This window comes from Lipotes vexillifer, unplaced genomic scaffold (assembly GCF_000442215.2).
Source record: "Lipotes vexillifer unplaced genomic scaffold, Lipotes_vexillifer_v1.1 scaffold762, whole genome shotgun sequence".
NCBI classification, from domain to species: Eukaryota; Metazoa; Chordata; class Mammalia; order Artiodactyla; family Lipotidae; genus Lipotes; species Lipotes vexillifer.
This window is the reverse complement of record NW_006772276.1, coordinates 92,105-109,479: the sequence shown is the minus strand read 5'-3', so window position 1 is coordinate 109,479 and position 17,375 is coordinate 92,105. Positions and strand designations below refer to the sequence as shown.

The 17,375-nt window shown below is 34.6% G+C and overlaps 1 protein-coding gene across 1 annotated transcript in view; it reads left to right on the top strand.

Moving 5' to 3' along the window:
• MSH4 (mutS homolog 4) overlaps window positions 1-17,375 on the top strand; it is a 100,170-nt gene that overhangs the window by 49,170 nt on the left and 33,625 nt on the right. The window contains exons 10-14 of the mRNA XM_007447366.1: window positions 8,349-8,413; window positions 9,536-9,705; window positions 13,572-13,708; window positions 14,701-14,804; window positions 16,054-16,178. Coding sequence (XP_007447428.1) covers window positions 8,349-8,413; window positions 9,536-9,705; window positions 13,572-13,708; window positions 14,701-14,804; window positions 16,054-16,178 — 601 coding nt within the window. The remainder of the gene's footprint in view (window positions 1-8,348; window positions 8,414-9,535; window positions 9,706-13,571; window positions 13,709-14,700; window positions 14,805-16,053; window positions 16,179-17,375) is intronic.

Sequence of the window (17,375 nt, the reverse complement as noted above, 5' to 3'; positions counted from 1 at the left end):
TTAAAGTGAAAAGTTTCTCAGCCTTTCTTTGCCTTTTGTGATATTGACATCTTGAAGAGTAAGGGTCAGTTTTTTTAAAAAATATATCTTTATTGGAATATAATTGCTTTCCAGTGTTGTGTTAGCTTCTGTTGTGCAACAAAGTGAATCAGCTATAAGTATACATATATCCCCATATCCCCTCCCTCTTGTGCCTCCCTCCCACTCTCCCTATCTCACCCCTCTAGGTGGTCACAAAGCGTCGAGCTGATCTCCCTGTGCTGTGCAGCAGCTTCCCACTAGCCATTCATTATACATTTGGTAGTGTATATATGTCAGTGCTACTCCCTCACTGCATCTCAGCTTCCCCTTTCCCCTCTCTGTCCTCAAGTCCATTCTCTACATCTGCACCTTTATTCCTGCCCTGCCTCTAGTTTCATCAGTACCACTTATTTAGATCCCATATATGTGTGTTAGCATACGATATTTCGTGTTTTCTTACTAACTTGCTTCACTCTGTATGACACTCTAGGTCCATCCACCTCAGTACACATAACTCAGTTTTGCTCCTTTTTATGGCTGAGTAATATTCCATTGTATATATGTGCCACATCATCTTTATCCATTCATGTGTTGATGGACATTTAGCTTGCTTCCATGTCCCAGCAATTGTAAACAATGCTGCAGTGAACATTGTGGTACGTGTATCTTTTTGAATTATGGTTTTCCCAGGGTATATGCCCAGTAGTGGGATTTCTGGGTCATATGGTAATTCTATTTTTAGCTTTCTAAGGAAATTCCATATTGTCCTCCATAGTGGCTGTATCAATTTACATTCCCACCAACAGTGTAGGAGGAAACCTTTTTCTCCACATCCTCTCTAGCATTTATTGTTTGTACATTTTTTGATGATGACCATTGTGACCAGTGTGAGGAGGTATTTCATTGTGGTTGTTTGCCCTTCTCTAATGATTAGTGATGTTGAGCATCTTTTCACGTGTTTTTTGGCAATCTGTATGTCTTCTTTGGAGAAATGTCTGTTTAGTCTTCTGCTCATTTTTGGATTGGGTTCTTTCTTTTTTTGACATTGAGCTACAGAGCTGCTTGTATATTTTGGAGATTAATCCTTTGTCACTTGCTTCATTTGCAAATATTTTCTCCCATTCTGAGGGTTATCTTTTCATCTTGTTATGCTTTCCTTTGCTGTGCAAAGCTTGAAGTTTAATTAGGTTGTTTACTTTTCATTTTATTTCCATTACTCCAGGAGGTGCGTCAAAAAAGATCTTGCTGTGATTTATGTCATAGAGCGTTCTGCCTATGTTTTCTTCTAAGAGTTTTATAGTGTCTGGCCTTACATTTAGGTCTTTAATCCATTTTGAGTTTATTTTTGTGTATGGTGTTATGGAGTGTTCTAATCTCATACTTTTACATGTAGCTGTCCACTTTTCCTAGCTCCACTTATTGAAGAGCCTGTCTTTTCTACATTGTATATTCTTGCCTCCTTTGCCAAAGATAAGGTGACTATATGTCCGTGGGTTTACCTCACGGCTTTCGGTCCTGTTCCATTGATCTATATTTCTGTTTTGTGCCAGTACCATACTGTCTTGATTACTATAGCTTTGTAGTATATCTGAAGTCAAGGAGACTGATTCCTACAGTTCCGTTTTTCTTTCTCAAGATTGCTTTGGCTATTTGAGGTCTTTTGTGTTTCCATACAAATTGTCAAATTTTTTGTTCTAGTTCTGTGAAAAATGCCATTGGTAATTTCACAGGGATTGCACTGAATCTGTAGATGCTTTGGGTAGTATAGTCACTTTCACAATATTGACTCTTCCAATCCAAGAACATGGTATATCTTTCCATCTGTTTGTATCGTCTTTGATTTCATTCATCAGTGTCATATAGTTTTCTACATACAAGTCTTTGGCCTCCTTAGGTAAGTTTATTCCTCGGTATTTTATGTTTTTGTTGCAATGGTAAATGGGAGTGTTTCCTTGATTTCTCTTTCTGATTTTTTGTTGTTAGTGTATAGGAATGCAAGAGATTTCGGTGCATTAATTTTGTATCCTGCTACTTTACCACATTCATTGATTAGCTCTAGTAGTTTTCTGGTGGCATCTTTAGGATTTTCTATGTATAGTATCATGTCATCTGTAAACAGTGACAATTTTACTTCTTCTTATCCTATTTGGATTCATTTCATTTTTTTTCCTTCTCTGATTGGTGTGGCTAAAACTTCCAAAACTATGTTGAATAATAGTGGTGAGAGTGGGCAACCTTGTCTTGTTCCTGATCTTAGAGGAAGTGCTTTCAGTTTTTCACCATTGAGAATGATGTTGGCTGTAGGTTTGTCATATATGGCTTTTATCATGTTGAGGTAGGTTCCCTCTGTGCCCACTTTCTGGAGAGTTTTTATCGTAAATGGGTGCTGAATGTTGTCAGAAGCTTTTCCTGCATCTATTGAGATTATCATATGGTTTTTATACTTCAGTTTCTTAATATGGTATATCACATTGATTGATTTGCATATATTGAAGAATCCTTGCATTCCGGGGATAAACCCCACTTGATCATAGTGTATGATCCTTTTAATGTGCTGTTGGATTCTGTTTGCTAGTATTTTGTTGAGGATTTTTGCATCTATGTTCCTCAGTGATATTGGCCTGTAGTTTTCTCTCTTTGTGACATCTTTTTCTGGTTTTGGTATCACGGTGATGGTGGCCTCGTAGAGTGAGTTTGGGAGTGTTCCTCCCTCTGCTATATTTTGGAAGAGTCTGAGAGGGATACGTGTTAGCTCGTCTCTAAATGTTTGATAGAATTCGCCTGTGAAGCCATCTGGTCCTGGACTTTTGTTTGTTGGAAGATTTTTAATCACATTTTCTATTTCAGTGCTTGTGATTGGCCTGTTCATGTTTTCTGTTTCTTCCTGGTTCAGTCTTGAAAGTTTGTGCATTGCTAAGAATTTGTCCATTTCTTCCAGGTTGTCCCATTTATTGACATATAGTTGCTTGTAGTAGTCTCTCATGATCCTTTGTATTTCTGCAGTTTCATTTGTTACTTCTCCTTTTTCATTTCTAATTCTGTTGATTTGAGTCTTCTCCTTTTTTCCTGATGAGTCTGGCTAATGGGTTATCAATTTTGTTTATCTTCTCCCAGAACCGGCTTTTAGTTTTATTGATCTTTGCTATTGTTTCCTTCATTTCTTTTTCATTTATTTCTGATCTGATCTTTATGATTTTTTCCTTCTGCTAACTCTGAGGTTTTTTTTGTTCTTCTTTCTCTAATTGCTTTAGGTGTAAGGTTAGGTTGTTTGTTTGAGATTTTTCCTGTTTCTTGAGGTAGGATTGTATTGCTATAAACTTCCCTCTTAGAACAGCTTTTGCTGCATCCCATAGGTTTTGGGTCGTCGTGTTTTCATTGTCATTTGTTTCCAGGTATTTTTTGATTTCCTCTTTGATTTCTTCAGTGATCTCTTGGTCGTTTAGTAGCATATTGCTTAGCCTCCATGTGTTTGTATTTTTTACAGATTTTTTTCCTGTAATTGATATCTAGTCTCATAGTATTGTGGTTGGAAAAGATACTAGATATGATTTCAATTTTCTTAAATTTACGAAGGCTTGATTTGTGACCCAAGATACGGTTTATCCTGGAGAATGTTCCATGAGCACTTGAGAAGAAAGTGTATTCTATTGTTTTTGGATGGAATGTCCTATAAATATCAATTAAGTCCATCTTGTTTAATGTGTCATTTAAAGGTTTTTTTTCCTTATTTATTGTCTGTTTGGATGATCTGTCGTTTGGTGTAAGTGGGGTGTTAAAGTCACCTACTATGATTGTGTTACTGTTGATTTCCCCTTTTATGGCTATTAGCATTTGCCTTATGTATCGAGGTGCTCCTGTGTTGGGTTCTTAGATATTTACAATTGTTAAATCATCTTCTTGGATTGGTCCCTAGATCATTATGTAGTATCCTTCCTTGTCTCTTGTAATAGTCTTTATTTTAAAGTTTATTTTGTCTGATATGAGTATTGCTACTCCAGCTATCTTTTGATTTCCATTTGCATGGAATATCTTTTTTCCATCCCTTTAGTTTCAGTCTGTATGTGTCCCTTGTTCTGAAGTGGTCTCTTGTAGACAGCATATATATGGGTCTTGTTTTTGTATCCTTTCAGCCAGTCTGGGTCCTTTGGTTGGGGCATTTAATCCATTTACGTTTAAGGTAATTATTGAAATGTTTGTTCCTAGTACCATTATCTTAATTGTTCTGGGTTTGTTTTTGTAAGTCATTTCCTCCTCTTGTGTTTCCTGCCTAGAGAAGTTCCTTTAGCATTTGTTGTAAAGCTGGTTTGGTGGTGCTGAATTCTCTTAACTTGCTTGTCTGTAAAGCTTTTGATTTCTCCGTCGAATCTGAATGTGATCCTTGCTGGGTAGAGTAATCTTGGTTGTAGGTTTTTCCCTTTCATCACTTTAAATATATCTTCCCACTGCCTTCTGGCCTGTAGAGTTTCTGCTGAAATATCAGCTGTTAATCTTATGGGGATTCCCTTGTATGTTTTTTGTTGCTTTTCCCTTGTTGCTTTTAATATTTTTTCTTTGTGTTTATTTTTTGTTAGCTTGATTAATATGTGTCTCGGCCTGTTTCTCCTTGGGTTTATCCTGTATGGGACTCTCTGTGCTTCCTGGACTTGGGTGGCTATTTCCTTTCCCATGTTGGGGAATTTTTCAACTATAGTCTTCAAATATTTTCAGCCCCATTTTTTTTCTTCTTCTTCTTCTGGGACGCCTATAATTTGAATGTTGGTGTGCTTAGTGTTGTCCCAGAGGTCTCGGAGACTGTCCTCCATTCTTTTCATTCTTTTTTCTTTGCTCTGCGACATTTATTTCCACCATTTTATCTTCCAGCTCTCTAGTCCGTTCTTCTCCCTCAGTTATTCTGTTATTGATTCCTTCTAGAGTGTATTTTATTTCAGTTATTGTGTTGTTCATTAATGTTTGTTTGCTCTTTAGTTCTTCTAGGTCCTTGTTAAACGTTTCTTGTATTTTCTGTCTTCTGTTTTCAAGATTTTGGATCATGTTTACTGTCATTACTCTCAATTCTTTTTCAGTTAGTTTGCCTATTTCTCCTTCATTTACTTGGTCTTGTGCATATTTATCTTGCTCCTTTGATGTAATATATTTCTCTGTCTTCTTATTTTGTCTAATATACAGTATTTAAGGTCTCTTTTCCCTAGGCTACAGGGTCACAGTTCCTCTTACTTCTGTTCTCTGCCCCCAGTGGTGGTGTTAGTCCAGTGTCTTGTGTAGGCTTCCTGATGGGAGGGACTGGTGCTTGCGTTCTAGTGGGTGGAGCTGAGTCTTTTCCCTCTGATGAGAAGGGCCGTGTCAGGTGATTTGTTTTGGGCTGTCTGTTAGCTTAGGTAGTCTGTGTGCTGACTCAAGTTAGACTTGAGGTAGTCTGTGTGCTGATGGGTGGGTTTGTGTTCCTGTCTTGTTTGTTGTTTGGTATGACGTGTCCAGTGCTGGGAGCTGCTGGCACTTGGGTGGACCTGGGTCTTGGATTCAGATAGAGGCCTCAGTGAGAGCTCTTGGCAGTTAATCTTCCCTGGGACTGGGAATTCTCTGGTGGTCCAGCATCCTGGACTCGGTGCTGCTACTCCAGAGCCTCAGGCCCATCTTCTGGTTGAGGAACCAGGACACTGCAAGTCTCTCGTCCTGGCAATAAAGGGGATGAAAAAAAAAAAAAGACTAACAAAACCCCAAATGGTAAAAAGTAAAATCAAACAAATGGAAACAGAAACAAGGAAACATGCCACACACACAGAAAAGAAACAAGAATAGAACCAAATAAATCAAATAGCAAGAGAACAACCAGACAAACAGAAGAACCAAAGAATGAAATCAAACAATTAAGAGGAAAGCTGACAAAAACCCAAAACCAAAAAATAAAACCAAAGCAGAATTCTAACTGAAGAATGAAGCAAAGAAACAGTACAAACTGACAAAAATGATATAAAAAAAAAGAAAAAGAGAAAAGGGAAAAAAGACAGAACAACAGAAAAGCAATGTAGAAATAAAAATATATTTTAAAAAATAGAAAATATATTAAAGAAAAAAAAGAAGGCAAACAGAACCCTGGAGAAATTGTAAAAACAAAATCAAACAAACAAAAACAGAAACAAGGAAACACACACACACACGTGCAAGAAACAAAACAGAGCCAAATAAAACGAAAATCAAGAGAACAACCAGAGAAATACAAAAACTCAAAAATGAAATCAAACAATTAGGATTAAAACTAGCATAAACACATAACCTAAAAACAAAAACAAAACAGTGTGCCAATGAAGAATAAAGCAAGGAAACAGAATAAACTGATAAAAATGATTTAAAAATAATAAAAAGGGAAAAAACACAGGCAACAGAAAAGCAAAGTAGAAATGGAAATATAAAAAAAAGAAAAACAAAAAAATATATTAAAGAAAAAGAGGAAGGAAAAAATAAGGGAAAAGAACACAGAACAACATAAAAGCAAAGTATAAATAGAAATGTATAAAAAATATATATATATATTTTATAAACCATGGAGATCCCAGAAGACTGAATTAAAAAAAAAACTAAAACAACAACAAACAAAATGAAAGAAAGAAAAAAAAGCTAGAGCCAACAACAGAATGAATCAAAATGTAATAAAATTAATAGTAATAATTTTATGTTTCCCTGGAGTCTCTGCTGTTAGTGTCCTTACATGCCGTGAGCCACAGCTCACCTCTGCCTCCCCAAGAGGCCCTCCTCTGCCTCTGGGCTGGTCTCTGGACCTGCTGTGTGCCCTGTGGGGACCACTCAGACTCTGATCTGGCCCAGTTCCTGCATGTGCTTGCCCCCAAAGTCCACAGCTGCCAGAGCTAGACCATTTTCATTTGTGGGAACACTCATTGTCTACTCAGATATTCCATAAAAACAGGGTCTTCCTAGCTGATCGTGGGGGTTTTATCTGCAGCTTGTACAACTGATGGAAAGATTTTAGATCTTCTTCCTTAGTCACCCCATCCCTGGGGTTCAGCTTTGGTTTTATCCCCACCTCTGCATGTGGTCCACCCACAGGAGTCTGGTCCTGAGGCTGCCTTGGAGCTCTTGGTCTGCCCCTGTGAGGACTAGGTGCAGAGGTGGTATGACTGCTTGGATCACGAGAGCCCTGGCGGTGCCAAATGTGCAGGGAAACCAGTGGCCACAGGTGCCGGGTCAGTTGTTTAATAAGATATTCCTCAGTTTGCGTGATTGTTTCCTCATGATTAAATTCTGCTTACACATATTTGGCAATAATACTCTATGAGCAATGTTGTATCTTTCTCAGTGTATTACATCAGGAGGCACATGATGTCATTTTTCTTTCCCTTCTTGGTGATAATAACTTTGATTAATTACTTCACTATAAATTTATAAGTAATCTGTGGAGAGATACCGTGAGACTGTGTAAATATACTGTTTCTTGTCAAACTTTCACCCATTGATTTTGTTATTTATTAATGACTCTTACCTGGTTACAGAATGGTGATTTTTTTTCATCTATTTTTCAATAGATGGGGGACAAAAGGAACATGTAATGATATAAATTTTTTGATTTGAAAAAGGGACAGGAAATATGTCATAATACTTAGAGTATTTATCTTTGGAAGGGTGGTAGAATAATGAGTGATTTAAATGTTTTTCTTTATGCTCTTATGCATTTCTAGTTTTTATTGGTATGTAAGTATTATTTTTCTATTAATAAGCAAAAAAGTTATTGCCATTGCCTCATAACAAAACTAAAATAGGAGGTAAAAGTCAGGTTACCTATGTTTTCTCTCTTTTCTGTTTATTCAAATAGTGATCACTCATAGTTTCAATTAAGCAAAATAAAATCCCTACTTTTGCCAGATAAGAGTGGAGAAGTTGCTCTATTTACAAATATACAAAACACTTTTTTAGTTTAATGTATTAATACATTTAACCCAAATTTTGGAGTTATATGTAGAGTACTCTGAATGTACAATGATAACTGTTTAACTGCATTAATAAGTAGCTAATTAAACTAGTTAAACTACATTAATAAGTAGTTTAATGTTAATGTTAGTTGGGCAGCAAGAAAAATAAAAGTCATAATAGTAAAGCAGTGGATGCCACTGTTTAGCCATGTGCTCTTTATCTGAAAAATGGGCCAGATACAATGTCTTCACCTGTATACCTAAAATTTCTGTTATGAGTATATAAATGAGAAGATGAAGCAAGAAAATACTTGGTAAAATGTAAAGTACCAAACAAGTCTAGAATGCTTTTTTGAATAATGTCATAATTTATTATCCTTAACTATCTTTTTCTTTATTCTTTAATAGATTACTCTGAAGAACTGTAACACACCTTTATTAAGAGCTTACTATGGTTCCTTGGAAGATAAGAGGTCTTTGTCATTCAACTGTTAATAAAACAGCAGATTATTTCTTTCTTCCTGATCATAACTGATTTTAAGAACTCTAATTATATTCTGTAGAACAATTAATTGAGCTTTGGTTAACAGAAATTTTAAACTGTTCATTAAAAATTTATTTATATATTATAATTTATAAATACCAATAAATAGGGTAACAGCACATTGAGGGTTTGTGTTAATGGACAATTAGAATAGCATTAAAAATTGAAATCATATACAATTTTAATATTTCTTTTTCTTTTTAACTATTCTCCATGGAAAGACTTGCAAATATAAAAGTATATTATTCTTTTGTGTTAAATCATGAAGGACTTAATGTAACCAAAAAGTAGTCTATATGAATACTGAATAAGATCTAATTACAGTTTAATTTTAGTATTGCTTTTAGCAGTGGCACCTTGGTTCTTGAACAAAAAGGCTTGTGATACTTAAAAGCTGTTATTTTATTGATTCAAGATTCACACCTTATGTGAGGTCACAAAATGAGCTTAATAAAACCAAATTATTACAGATAAATACAGAACAGAATACTGTAAAATAAAAGGTTAGGAAAATAGGTGTTACCAGACTCCTGGTCTGCATGATCACTGCACTTAGACACTGATGATTGAAAGGTTCCTGTTATACTGTCTCATAATATGCTTAATCTCCCTTGCACCAACTGAGGGCAAGGACCATATGTTAATCCTTCTTTGAATCCCTGCACCTAACACAGTGATTGCTACATGGTATAAGTAAATGTTTATTGAGTCAATGAGCATGAAGCCAGAATTTTTATAAAGTGCTTCAAGGATATATTTTATATTCACAGACACAGTTAGTATGTGTAATTTGGGAGATCTGTTTATCATCAGTTGTAAGATTGTTCTTGGTGGTCTCATGTTATTTTAGGAGAGTAGTTATAACTGATAAAATAGTTTACAATTGATGTAGTCACAGTCCTAATTTATGTAATTTTATATATATTGTTTATTTGCAAAATAATTTTCAGCAATAATTTTAAGAAAATATGTTATTTGCTATCGTTAACTGTTATTCAAATTATCAATTAACATAACTGTTTGGCTTATTGCCTATAATGTTCTTTTTTAGGTTTGTAATCATACTTGACAAGATTAAAACAGTAATTAATGATGATGCAAGATACATGAAAGGATGCCTGAACATGAGGACTCAGAAGTGCTATGCAGTGAGGTCTAACATAAATGAGTTTCTTGACATAGCCAGAAGAACATATACAGAGATTGTAGATGACATAGCAGGTAATGTAATTACTTGAACATATTTATTCTGTTTCTTAGAAATAAAACAAATTTTTTTAGGACATGTTGTGCTTTTTTTGCTGATTATATTAATGATGCATATTTTAAATTTATTTTTTGTTACCAAAACAAATAACAGATAATGTTAACAGATATTATCATTTCAGGACCCTTTAAAAAAAAAACTCACAATGTTATAATGTGTCCCTTCTTTTCTACAAACTTAAATTTAGAGTTCCTTCAAATTTAAATATAGGGTTACATGAAGGCTAGGAGAGTAGTTTACCTTCATACAATGTTGAGTATAAATTGCATGAAAAATACTGGCTATCAGTGCTAAAGGGTTTCATTGGAGGAAGAGATATCATTTTTGTCTAGAAGAGGTAGTATTTCAGCTAGTACAGTAATTCATTTTGTGAATTTACTAATCTCCTAGTTAATATAGACACTGTCCTAGGTACTGGGAATACATAGTGAACAGAACAAAGTCCCTGTCCTCATGGAGCTATAATAGTAGTAGAGACAGATAATAAATATACACACATATGTATGTGTGTGTGTATATATATATATATATATATATATATATATCCATTGATATATATGGATATATATATATCCATATTGATATATAAAGTATATCAATCATATATAGTACATAATTTCACATGGATTTAAGATATATGAAGAAAAAAATAGTAGGTCAGAGGGGTCAGAGTGTGACTGGGTGTGGAGGCATAGAGGATGGGAATATTTTTAGTAGAATAGCCTAAAAAGGAATTCTCCCCTCTGGCAGTGGTACATACTGAAGCACAATGGCCTGAGGAAACCTTAAGGGATGAGTGAGGAAATTTGTTAGGATGGTATAGGGCATTTCCTTACAGAACTACTAAGAGATAAGGTCAGAAATGTAGACTGGGGATCAGAATTTAGTTTTCGAAGGCCAGATTGGAGATGTTTCCCAAGGAGAATGAAGAGGCTCTGAGATGTTTTTGCTCTATGGAGTGAAATTGATCAAGAAGATATGTTGAGTGAATTTGAGTGGAGCAATGGAAAGAGGAACTATTTTAAGCTATTACAAGTTAACAAAGCATTATTTAGGGTGTATATGAGAAGAGAGAGAGGCAGAGGTTGAAGGAAGAATTGATAAGAGTTAATCATTGAACTCAAAATGGATTAAAGACCTAAATGTAAGGCCAGACACTATAAAACTCTTACAGGAAAACATAGGCAGAACACTCTTTGACATAAATCACAGCAAGATCTTTTTTGACTCACCTCTTAGAGTAATGAAAATAAAAACAAAACCAAATGGGACTTAATGAAACTTAAAAGCCTTTGCATAGCAAAGGAAACAATAAACAAGATGAAAAGACAACCCTCAGAACGTGAGAAAATATTTGCAAATGAAGCAATTGACAAAGGATTAATCTCCAAAATATACAAGCAGCTCATGCCGCTCAATATCAAAGAAACAAACAACCCAACAAAAAATGGGCAGAAGACCTAAACAGACATTTCTCCAGGAAAACACAGATGGCCAAGAGACACATGAAAAGATGCTCAGCGTCACTAATTATTAGAGAAGTGAGAATCAAAACTACAGTGAGGGGCTTCCCTGGTGGCGCAGTGGTTGAGAGTCTGCCTGCCAATGCAGGGGACACGGATACGTGCCCTGGTCCCGGAAGATCCCACGCCAAAAATGGGCAGAAGACCTAAATAGACATTTCTCCAAAGAAGATATACAGATTGCCAACAAACACATGAAAGAATGCTCAACATCACTAATCATTAGAGAAATGCAAATCAAAACTACAATGAGATATCATCTCACACCAGTCAGAATGGCCATCATCAAAAAATCTATAAAAAATAAATGCTGGAGAGGGTGTGGAGAAAAGGGAACCCTCTTGCACTGTTGGTGGGAATGTAAATTGATACAGCCACTATGGAAAACAGTATGGCTGTTCCTTAGAAAAAGAAGAATAGAGCTACCGTATGACCCAGCAATCCCACTACAGGGCATATACCCAGAGAAACAATAATTCAAAAAGACACATGCACCCCAATATTCACTGCAGCACTATTTACAATAGCAAGGACATGGAAGCAACTGAAATGTCCATCAACAGAGGAATGGGTAAAGAAGGTGTGGTCCATATATACAATGGAATATTACTCAGCCATAAAAAGGAATAAAATTGGGTCATTTGTAGAGATGTGGATGGACCTAGAGTGGAGTCAGTCAGAAAGAGAGAAACAAATATTGTATATTAATGCATATACATAGAATCTAGAAAAATGGTATAGATGATTTTATTTGCAAAGCAGAAATAGAGACACTGATGTAGAGAACAAATGTAGGGATACCAAGAGGGAGAGTGGGGGTGGTGGGATGATTGGTAGATTGGGATTGACACATATACACTATTGATACTGTATGTAAAATAGATAATTAATGAGAACATACTGTGTAGCACAGGGAACTCTACTTAATGCACTGTGGTGACCTAAATGGGAAGGAAATCCAAAAAGGGATATATGTGTATGTATAGCTGATTGATTTTGCTGTACAGTAGAAACTTACACAACATTGTAAAGCTACTGTACTACAATAAAAGTTAATTTAAAAAAATATTGGGAGGGAGAATGGGCTACAGCGAGAGCTGGCTGTCTCTCTGTTTTCCAATCTAACAAGCAGCCAGGCCTGGGTGGTTGAAGTGTGGCTCATTCCTCCTCATCCCAGCAGAGTTTCTTTACCAACAGCAGCTGCCTTCCACTTACTCACGCCCAGTCATCTAGGGCTTGTCTCTCTTTGGAATTCCATTCATTTAGACTTGTGTCTGGATCTCTTTCAATATCTTTTGTGACAGAAGATTTCTAAATTTATTGTTTTCTCATGGTTACAGTGGCACTGATGATTTTTTGTGACTTTTTAATATCCTAGCTGAAAGTGGAACCTTCTATAATTTCTTTGATTTTCTGGTTTTGTTTTTATTGGCCTTTTTTTAAAAAAAAACTATTTTTTTACTTTTTTAACTTTTTTAAACTTTTTTACTTTTTAGTAAGCTATTTATTCTAGCACCAGGTCCTTCTCAGTTAATTTGGAAGTAAGCACCATCTAAATGATCAGAAGGAGAACCTGGCTAAGGCTCTAAGTTTTTCTCATTCACTTTTTCGTTTATTCAGTCATTTATTAAATTGGCAGACATTGGTAGAACACCAGCCAGCCCTGAACAGAGCAGTGGGCTCGACACCATGGTGGGGCAAACACAGATGAATGACACAGTTGTGACCACAAGTTAGTGGCTTAAGTTGAGTTTTAATTAGACTCACAAGTGTCTTCTCTTAGGAGACACAGAGATATCCAGGAGTAGACACTGGGTCTCTTGTATTAAATGTCATTAAAAAAATCTTTCCTGCCTTCAAAGTTGAAAAAAATAAAAAATAATACAAATGAATCTATATACAAAATGGGAACAGATTCACATAGAAAACAAACTCACGGTTACCACAGGAGAGAGGGAGGGAAGGACAAATTAAGAGTATGGAATTAACAGATACAAACTAGTATACATAAAATAGATAAGTGATAAGGATTTACTATATAACACGGAATTATATTCAGTATCTTGTAATAACCTATAATGGAATATAATCTGCAAAAAATCCCACTGGATCACTATGTTGCACACATGAAACAAATGCAATGTTGTAAAACAACTATACTTCAAAAAAAAAAGAAAAAGGTAACAAGACCTTCCTACTAATATATAAAATAACAAGAAAAAGTTATGTATTTTTTTAAACATGAAGAGTAATTTTTCTCATTAAATTTCTTTGTTTTTCTTGTTTCTGATCACTAGGAATGATATCACAGCTTGCAGAAAAATATAGTCTTCCTTTAAGGACAAGTTTTAGCTCTGCTCGAGGATTTTTCATTCAGATGACTACAGATTGTACAGCCCTACCCAATGATCAGCTTCCTTCAGAGTTTATTAAGGTTCATTCTAGAGTTTTGGTTAGGAAATTATTGTTTCTGATTTTACAGAATTGCATTTACATATTTTCAGGTACTTGAATATTACATGACAAATTTCTGAATGTTTTGTGTATTGCTTCTCTTACTACTACTCACCCACCTAATAGCTTTACTATTCGAAAAGCGATTGAGAAGATTTTTTTAGAGAAATACCAAACACAGTGTTTCCCACAGTTCTGGGAGCTTGGTATGGGTAAAAAAAGGAAAATGAAGAAAGAAAGTCCAAAAGGAAGTTTTGATCAAAGAAGTTTGGAAAGTACTGTACTATCTCTTCTCAATGCACATCTGCCTATTAAAGGTTTAATGAAAGTCCTAAAGTAGAGAAATTTGCTTGATTTTTTAAAATCCAGTATTGCCAAACCTTTGGGCCAGGGTGATATTTTTTTCTATATACATGTTAACTCCTCCACAATATACCAGTCTGGGAAAGTCTAACCCACTTTGTTTTCTCTGCCCCCAGGGAGTACCTTTTGACAAAAACAAACCATTCAACTTTCCTGTCTTTAAAATACCTATTGTATTACCAAGTAATGAGGGATGGATGAAGTAAATAATGGGCTGAGAGTTAGTAATGGGGTTAGAGATTGAGTGAGGTTTGGATATGGGCCAAGGGCTAAGACAGGGAGGGATCAGAGAGGGAGTGAGGATTACTATCTACCATGCATATTATTACTTGGTAATAAGATGTAGTGTTTTAACATTTCTGCATGGCTACTTTAAGACCTGTAAAAATAATCATGTCAGATGGACCAGGTTAAAAAATTCTCCTTTAACTTTAGAAGTGATCTTCCTTTTCTCTTTCACAAAGATTATTTGGGATTTTTTGTGAGATTATTACCGAAAAATTAAAGTGATTAACCAAAGTACCTATACTTCTATTGTTTTAAATCTGTATGTTTTATTTCATAAGAGTATATATGTATCTTGACATTTATTTTTTAATCTCCTAGCAGATTTCTAAAGTGAAAAATTCTTACAGCTTTACATCAGCAGATTTAATTAAAATGAATGAAAGATGCCAAGAGTCTTTGAGAGAAATCTATCACATGACTTACATGTAAGAGCACTTGAAAATTTTGAATACTGAATTAAATTGGTTTAATTTGAGGTACTATAAGTTTCATTAATTGACTTTTTGTCTGGTTGTGGAAAATTGTAGTTACAAATGTTAGCAAGGAAAGACCATTTTCTGGAAAACCATTTAAAACTTTAAAGTCTGTCATTGTGATTGGGATCACTGAGCCTCACAGAACATTCAGGGCAGATCTTAATTACAAAACCAGACCAAACAAACACATTATACTGTGTTATAGAAAACGTTTCATACCCAACCAAATTTCTACATTTCAGCAGTACTTCATTCATTTTTTTCATAAAGTTTTAAGAAATGTCATAATGGCATGAGCTTGAAATACCTGTAGTACCACTGATACTTTTGTAGTGTATATTCCACCATGATGTAGAACTTGGCACATCTGGGCCACAACTTATCTGGGCCCAGATAAGTTTCATTAGGTTTATTCTTTAGTATATAAGCCCTCAAATTCTTATGCCTTAGTACTTAAATAACAATATCACAATAATGCCAGTCTTTTGCTGTTCATGAAACGGTAGCAATGTGTCTAGAAATAAGAACTAGGACATTGGTAAGCTGAGATGATAAAGATAAATGTTGGGCTTTCAAAACAATTTCAGAGCATAGACCAAAAAGATTATAAGATATAGTAAGCTGGGGAACATATTTCTCCATGTAAGGGAAAAACTTTTATATTATGTCACAATATGATAACTGCCACATAAAAGCTTAAATAATTATGTTGTTAGGATATGTGTGTGTGTGTGTGTGTGTGTGTGTGTGTGTGTGTGAGAGAAGAGAGAGAGAGAGGGAGAGAGAGAATGGGTAAGAGAAAATACATAATAGCTTTTGTGTTGAATTTAATATTGCAAAAACAAAATTATTAGCAGATGGGATCTGTTGAAGTATAGTGAGGGCTTGCTTTGACCTATATAAAATATTTCTATTAATAAAAAATTATTAATATTTAATAAAAGGAGTTATTTTAAAAACTTGGTGTTAACACACTAGAAGATGGATTCTTTGCTGCTAAGTAACTGTGACCTTGAGTATAAGCTTCAATCTCCTCATCTCTAAAATGAGGCAATAGAACAATAGACTTTACCTGTAGTGTACAACTCAAATGTGAATGTTATTTTACCTCAGACAATGAATTTAATATTGTTTTACAATTGCATTGTATGTGTCTCTGTAAAAGGCACTACTTGTCTTACCAAACATGTACTTTCAGGATAGTGTGCAAACTGCTTAGTGAGATTTATGAACATATTCATTGCTTACATAAACTGTCTGACACTGTGTCAATGCTGGATATGCTACTGTCATTTGCTCATGCCTGCACTCTTTCTGACTATGGTAAGTTATTTTCTTTGGGATAAATACATTGCATACTGAAATTTGTATTCCGTTCAAGCAATTTTATGCAACAATTATGAATGGTTTACATTTTTTTTTTTTACCTGAAATACAATGTCTTGCTTATGGTCCTAGACTAAGACTCAAAATAGAGAAAGTGAAATTATCCTTAAATTTTCTTTTAAAAGTCAGAAAATTATTTACTGAGAAATTGAGAAATCACAAAGAAAAAAAAACAGCAAGAAACTCTAAAGTTTCCCCAAATAAGAAAGACTGTATGATGGGAAAAGGTACTTTACAAAGATTTTTTTCATTTTTGATATTTCTGTATTTCTTATGGAAATGTTAAATTTATCAATTGGTATTATATAGGCCAAAACTTTTCAATCTTTTATGTCTCTCTTTGGGTTACAACCTTACATTAGAGATCAGCTATTTTAATAGTAGTTTTCTTAACTATTAAGATATTTGATGTTGCTCCATTTTGAGAGGGACCATTCTAAAACTCAAAACTTATAAATAGTGAATTTTTGATGTTAAAAATGATTTAAAAATAGTAAAAAAAAATTTTTCTAATCAGCCTCACTTTTATAATGAATGCTTTCAAGTTTATCCATGTGTTTCATCTAGAAGCATGTAGCATTTTAATTTTACTTGTCCTCCCACCCTCTTCACCTCAGAAATTATCTATACAGACCTGATCATTGTTTCTTGCTATAAATTAACAAATCTTTTGTGTCTGTTTTCTCTACACTCTGAGATTTCTTTTCACACAAAATTTCCATAACTTTGGACATAAAATTATGTTTTTATTTGGTTTTACTCTATTTTTAGACCTCATTCAGAAAGCTAAGTATATCAAATTTGAAATAATGCTTAAGACAAGGATTAAGTAAGTGTGCAATTTTAGAGTACTTGTAAATTAATTATTTTAAAAGTGTTATCAATGGCTGGTTGATTCATATTAATTTATGCAAATCTGAAAAAGTTATGAACTCTTTTGGAGCCCAGCACAATGACAGGGAGCTAAGTCTTAGATTTTTCTGGAAATGAATAAAAGTTATGATGTGATTAGACTATGTCAATTATAATTTAGAAGGATTGGAGATAAAATAATACCTTAATGATATTGTTCCAAATTGACCCAGGTAAAATCACTGAAGTATAAACAGTATGTACATACCACAAAATCTTTAA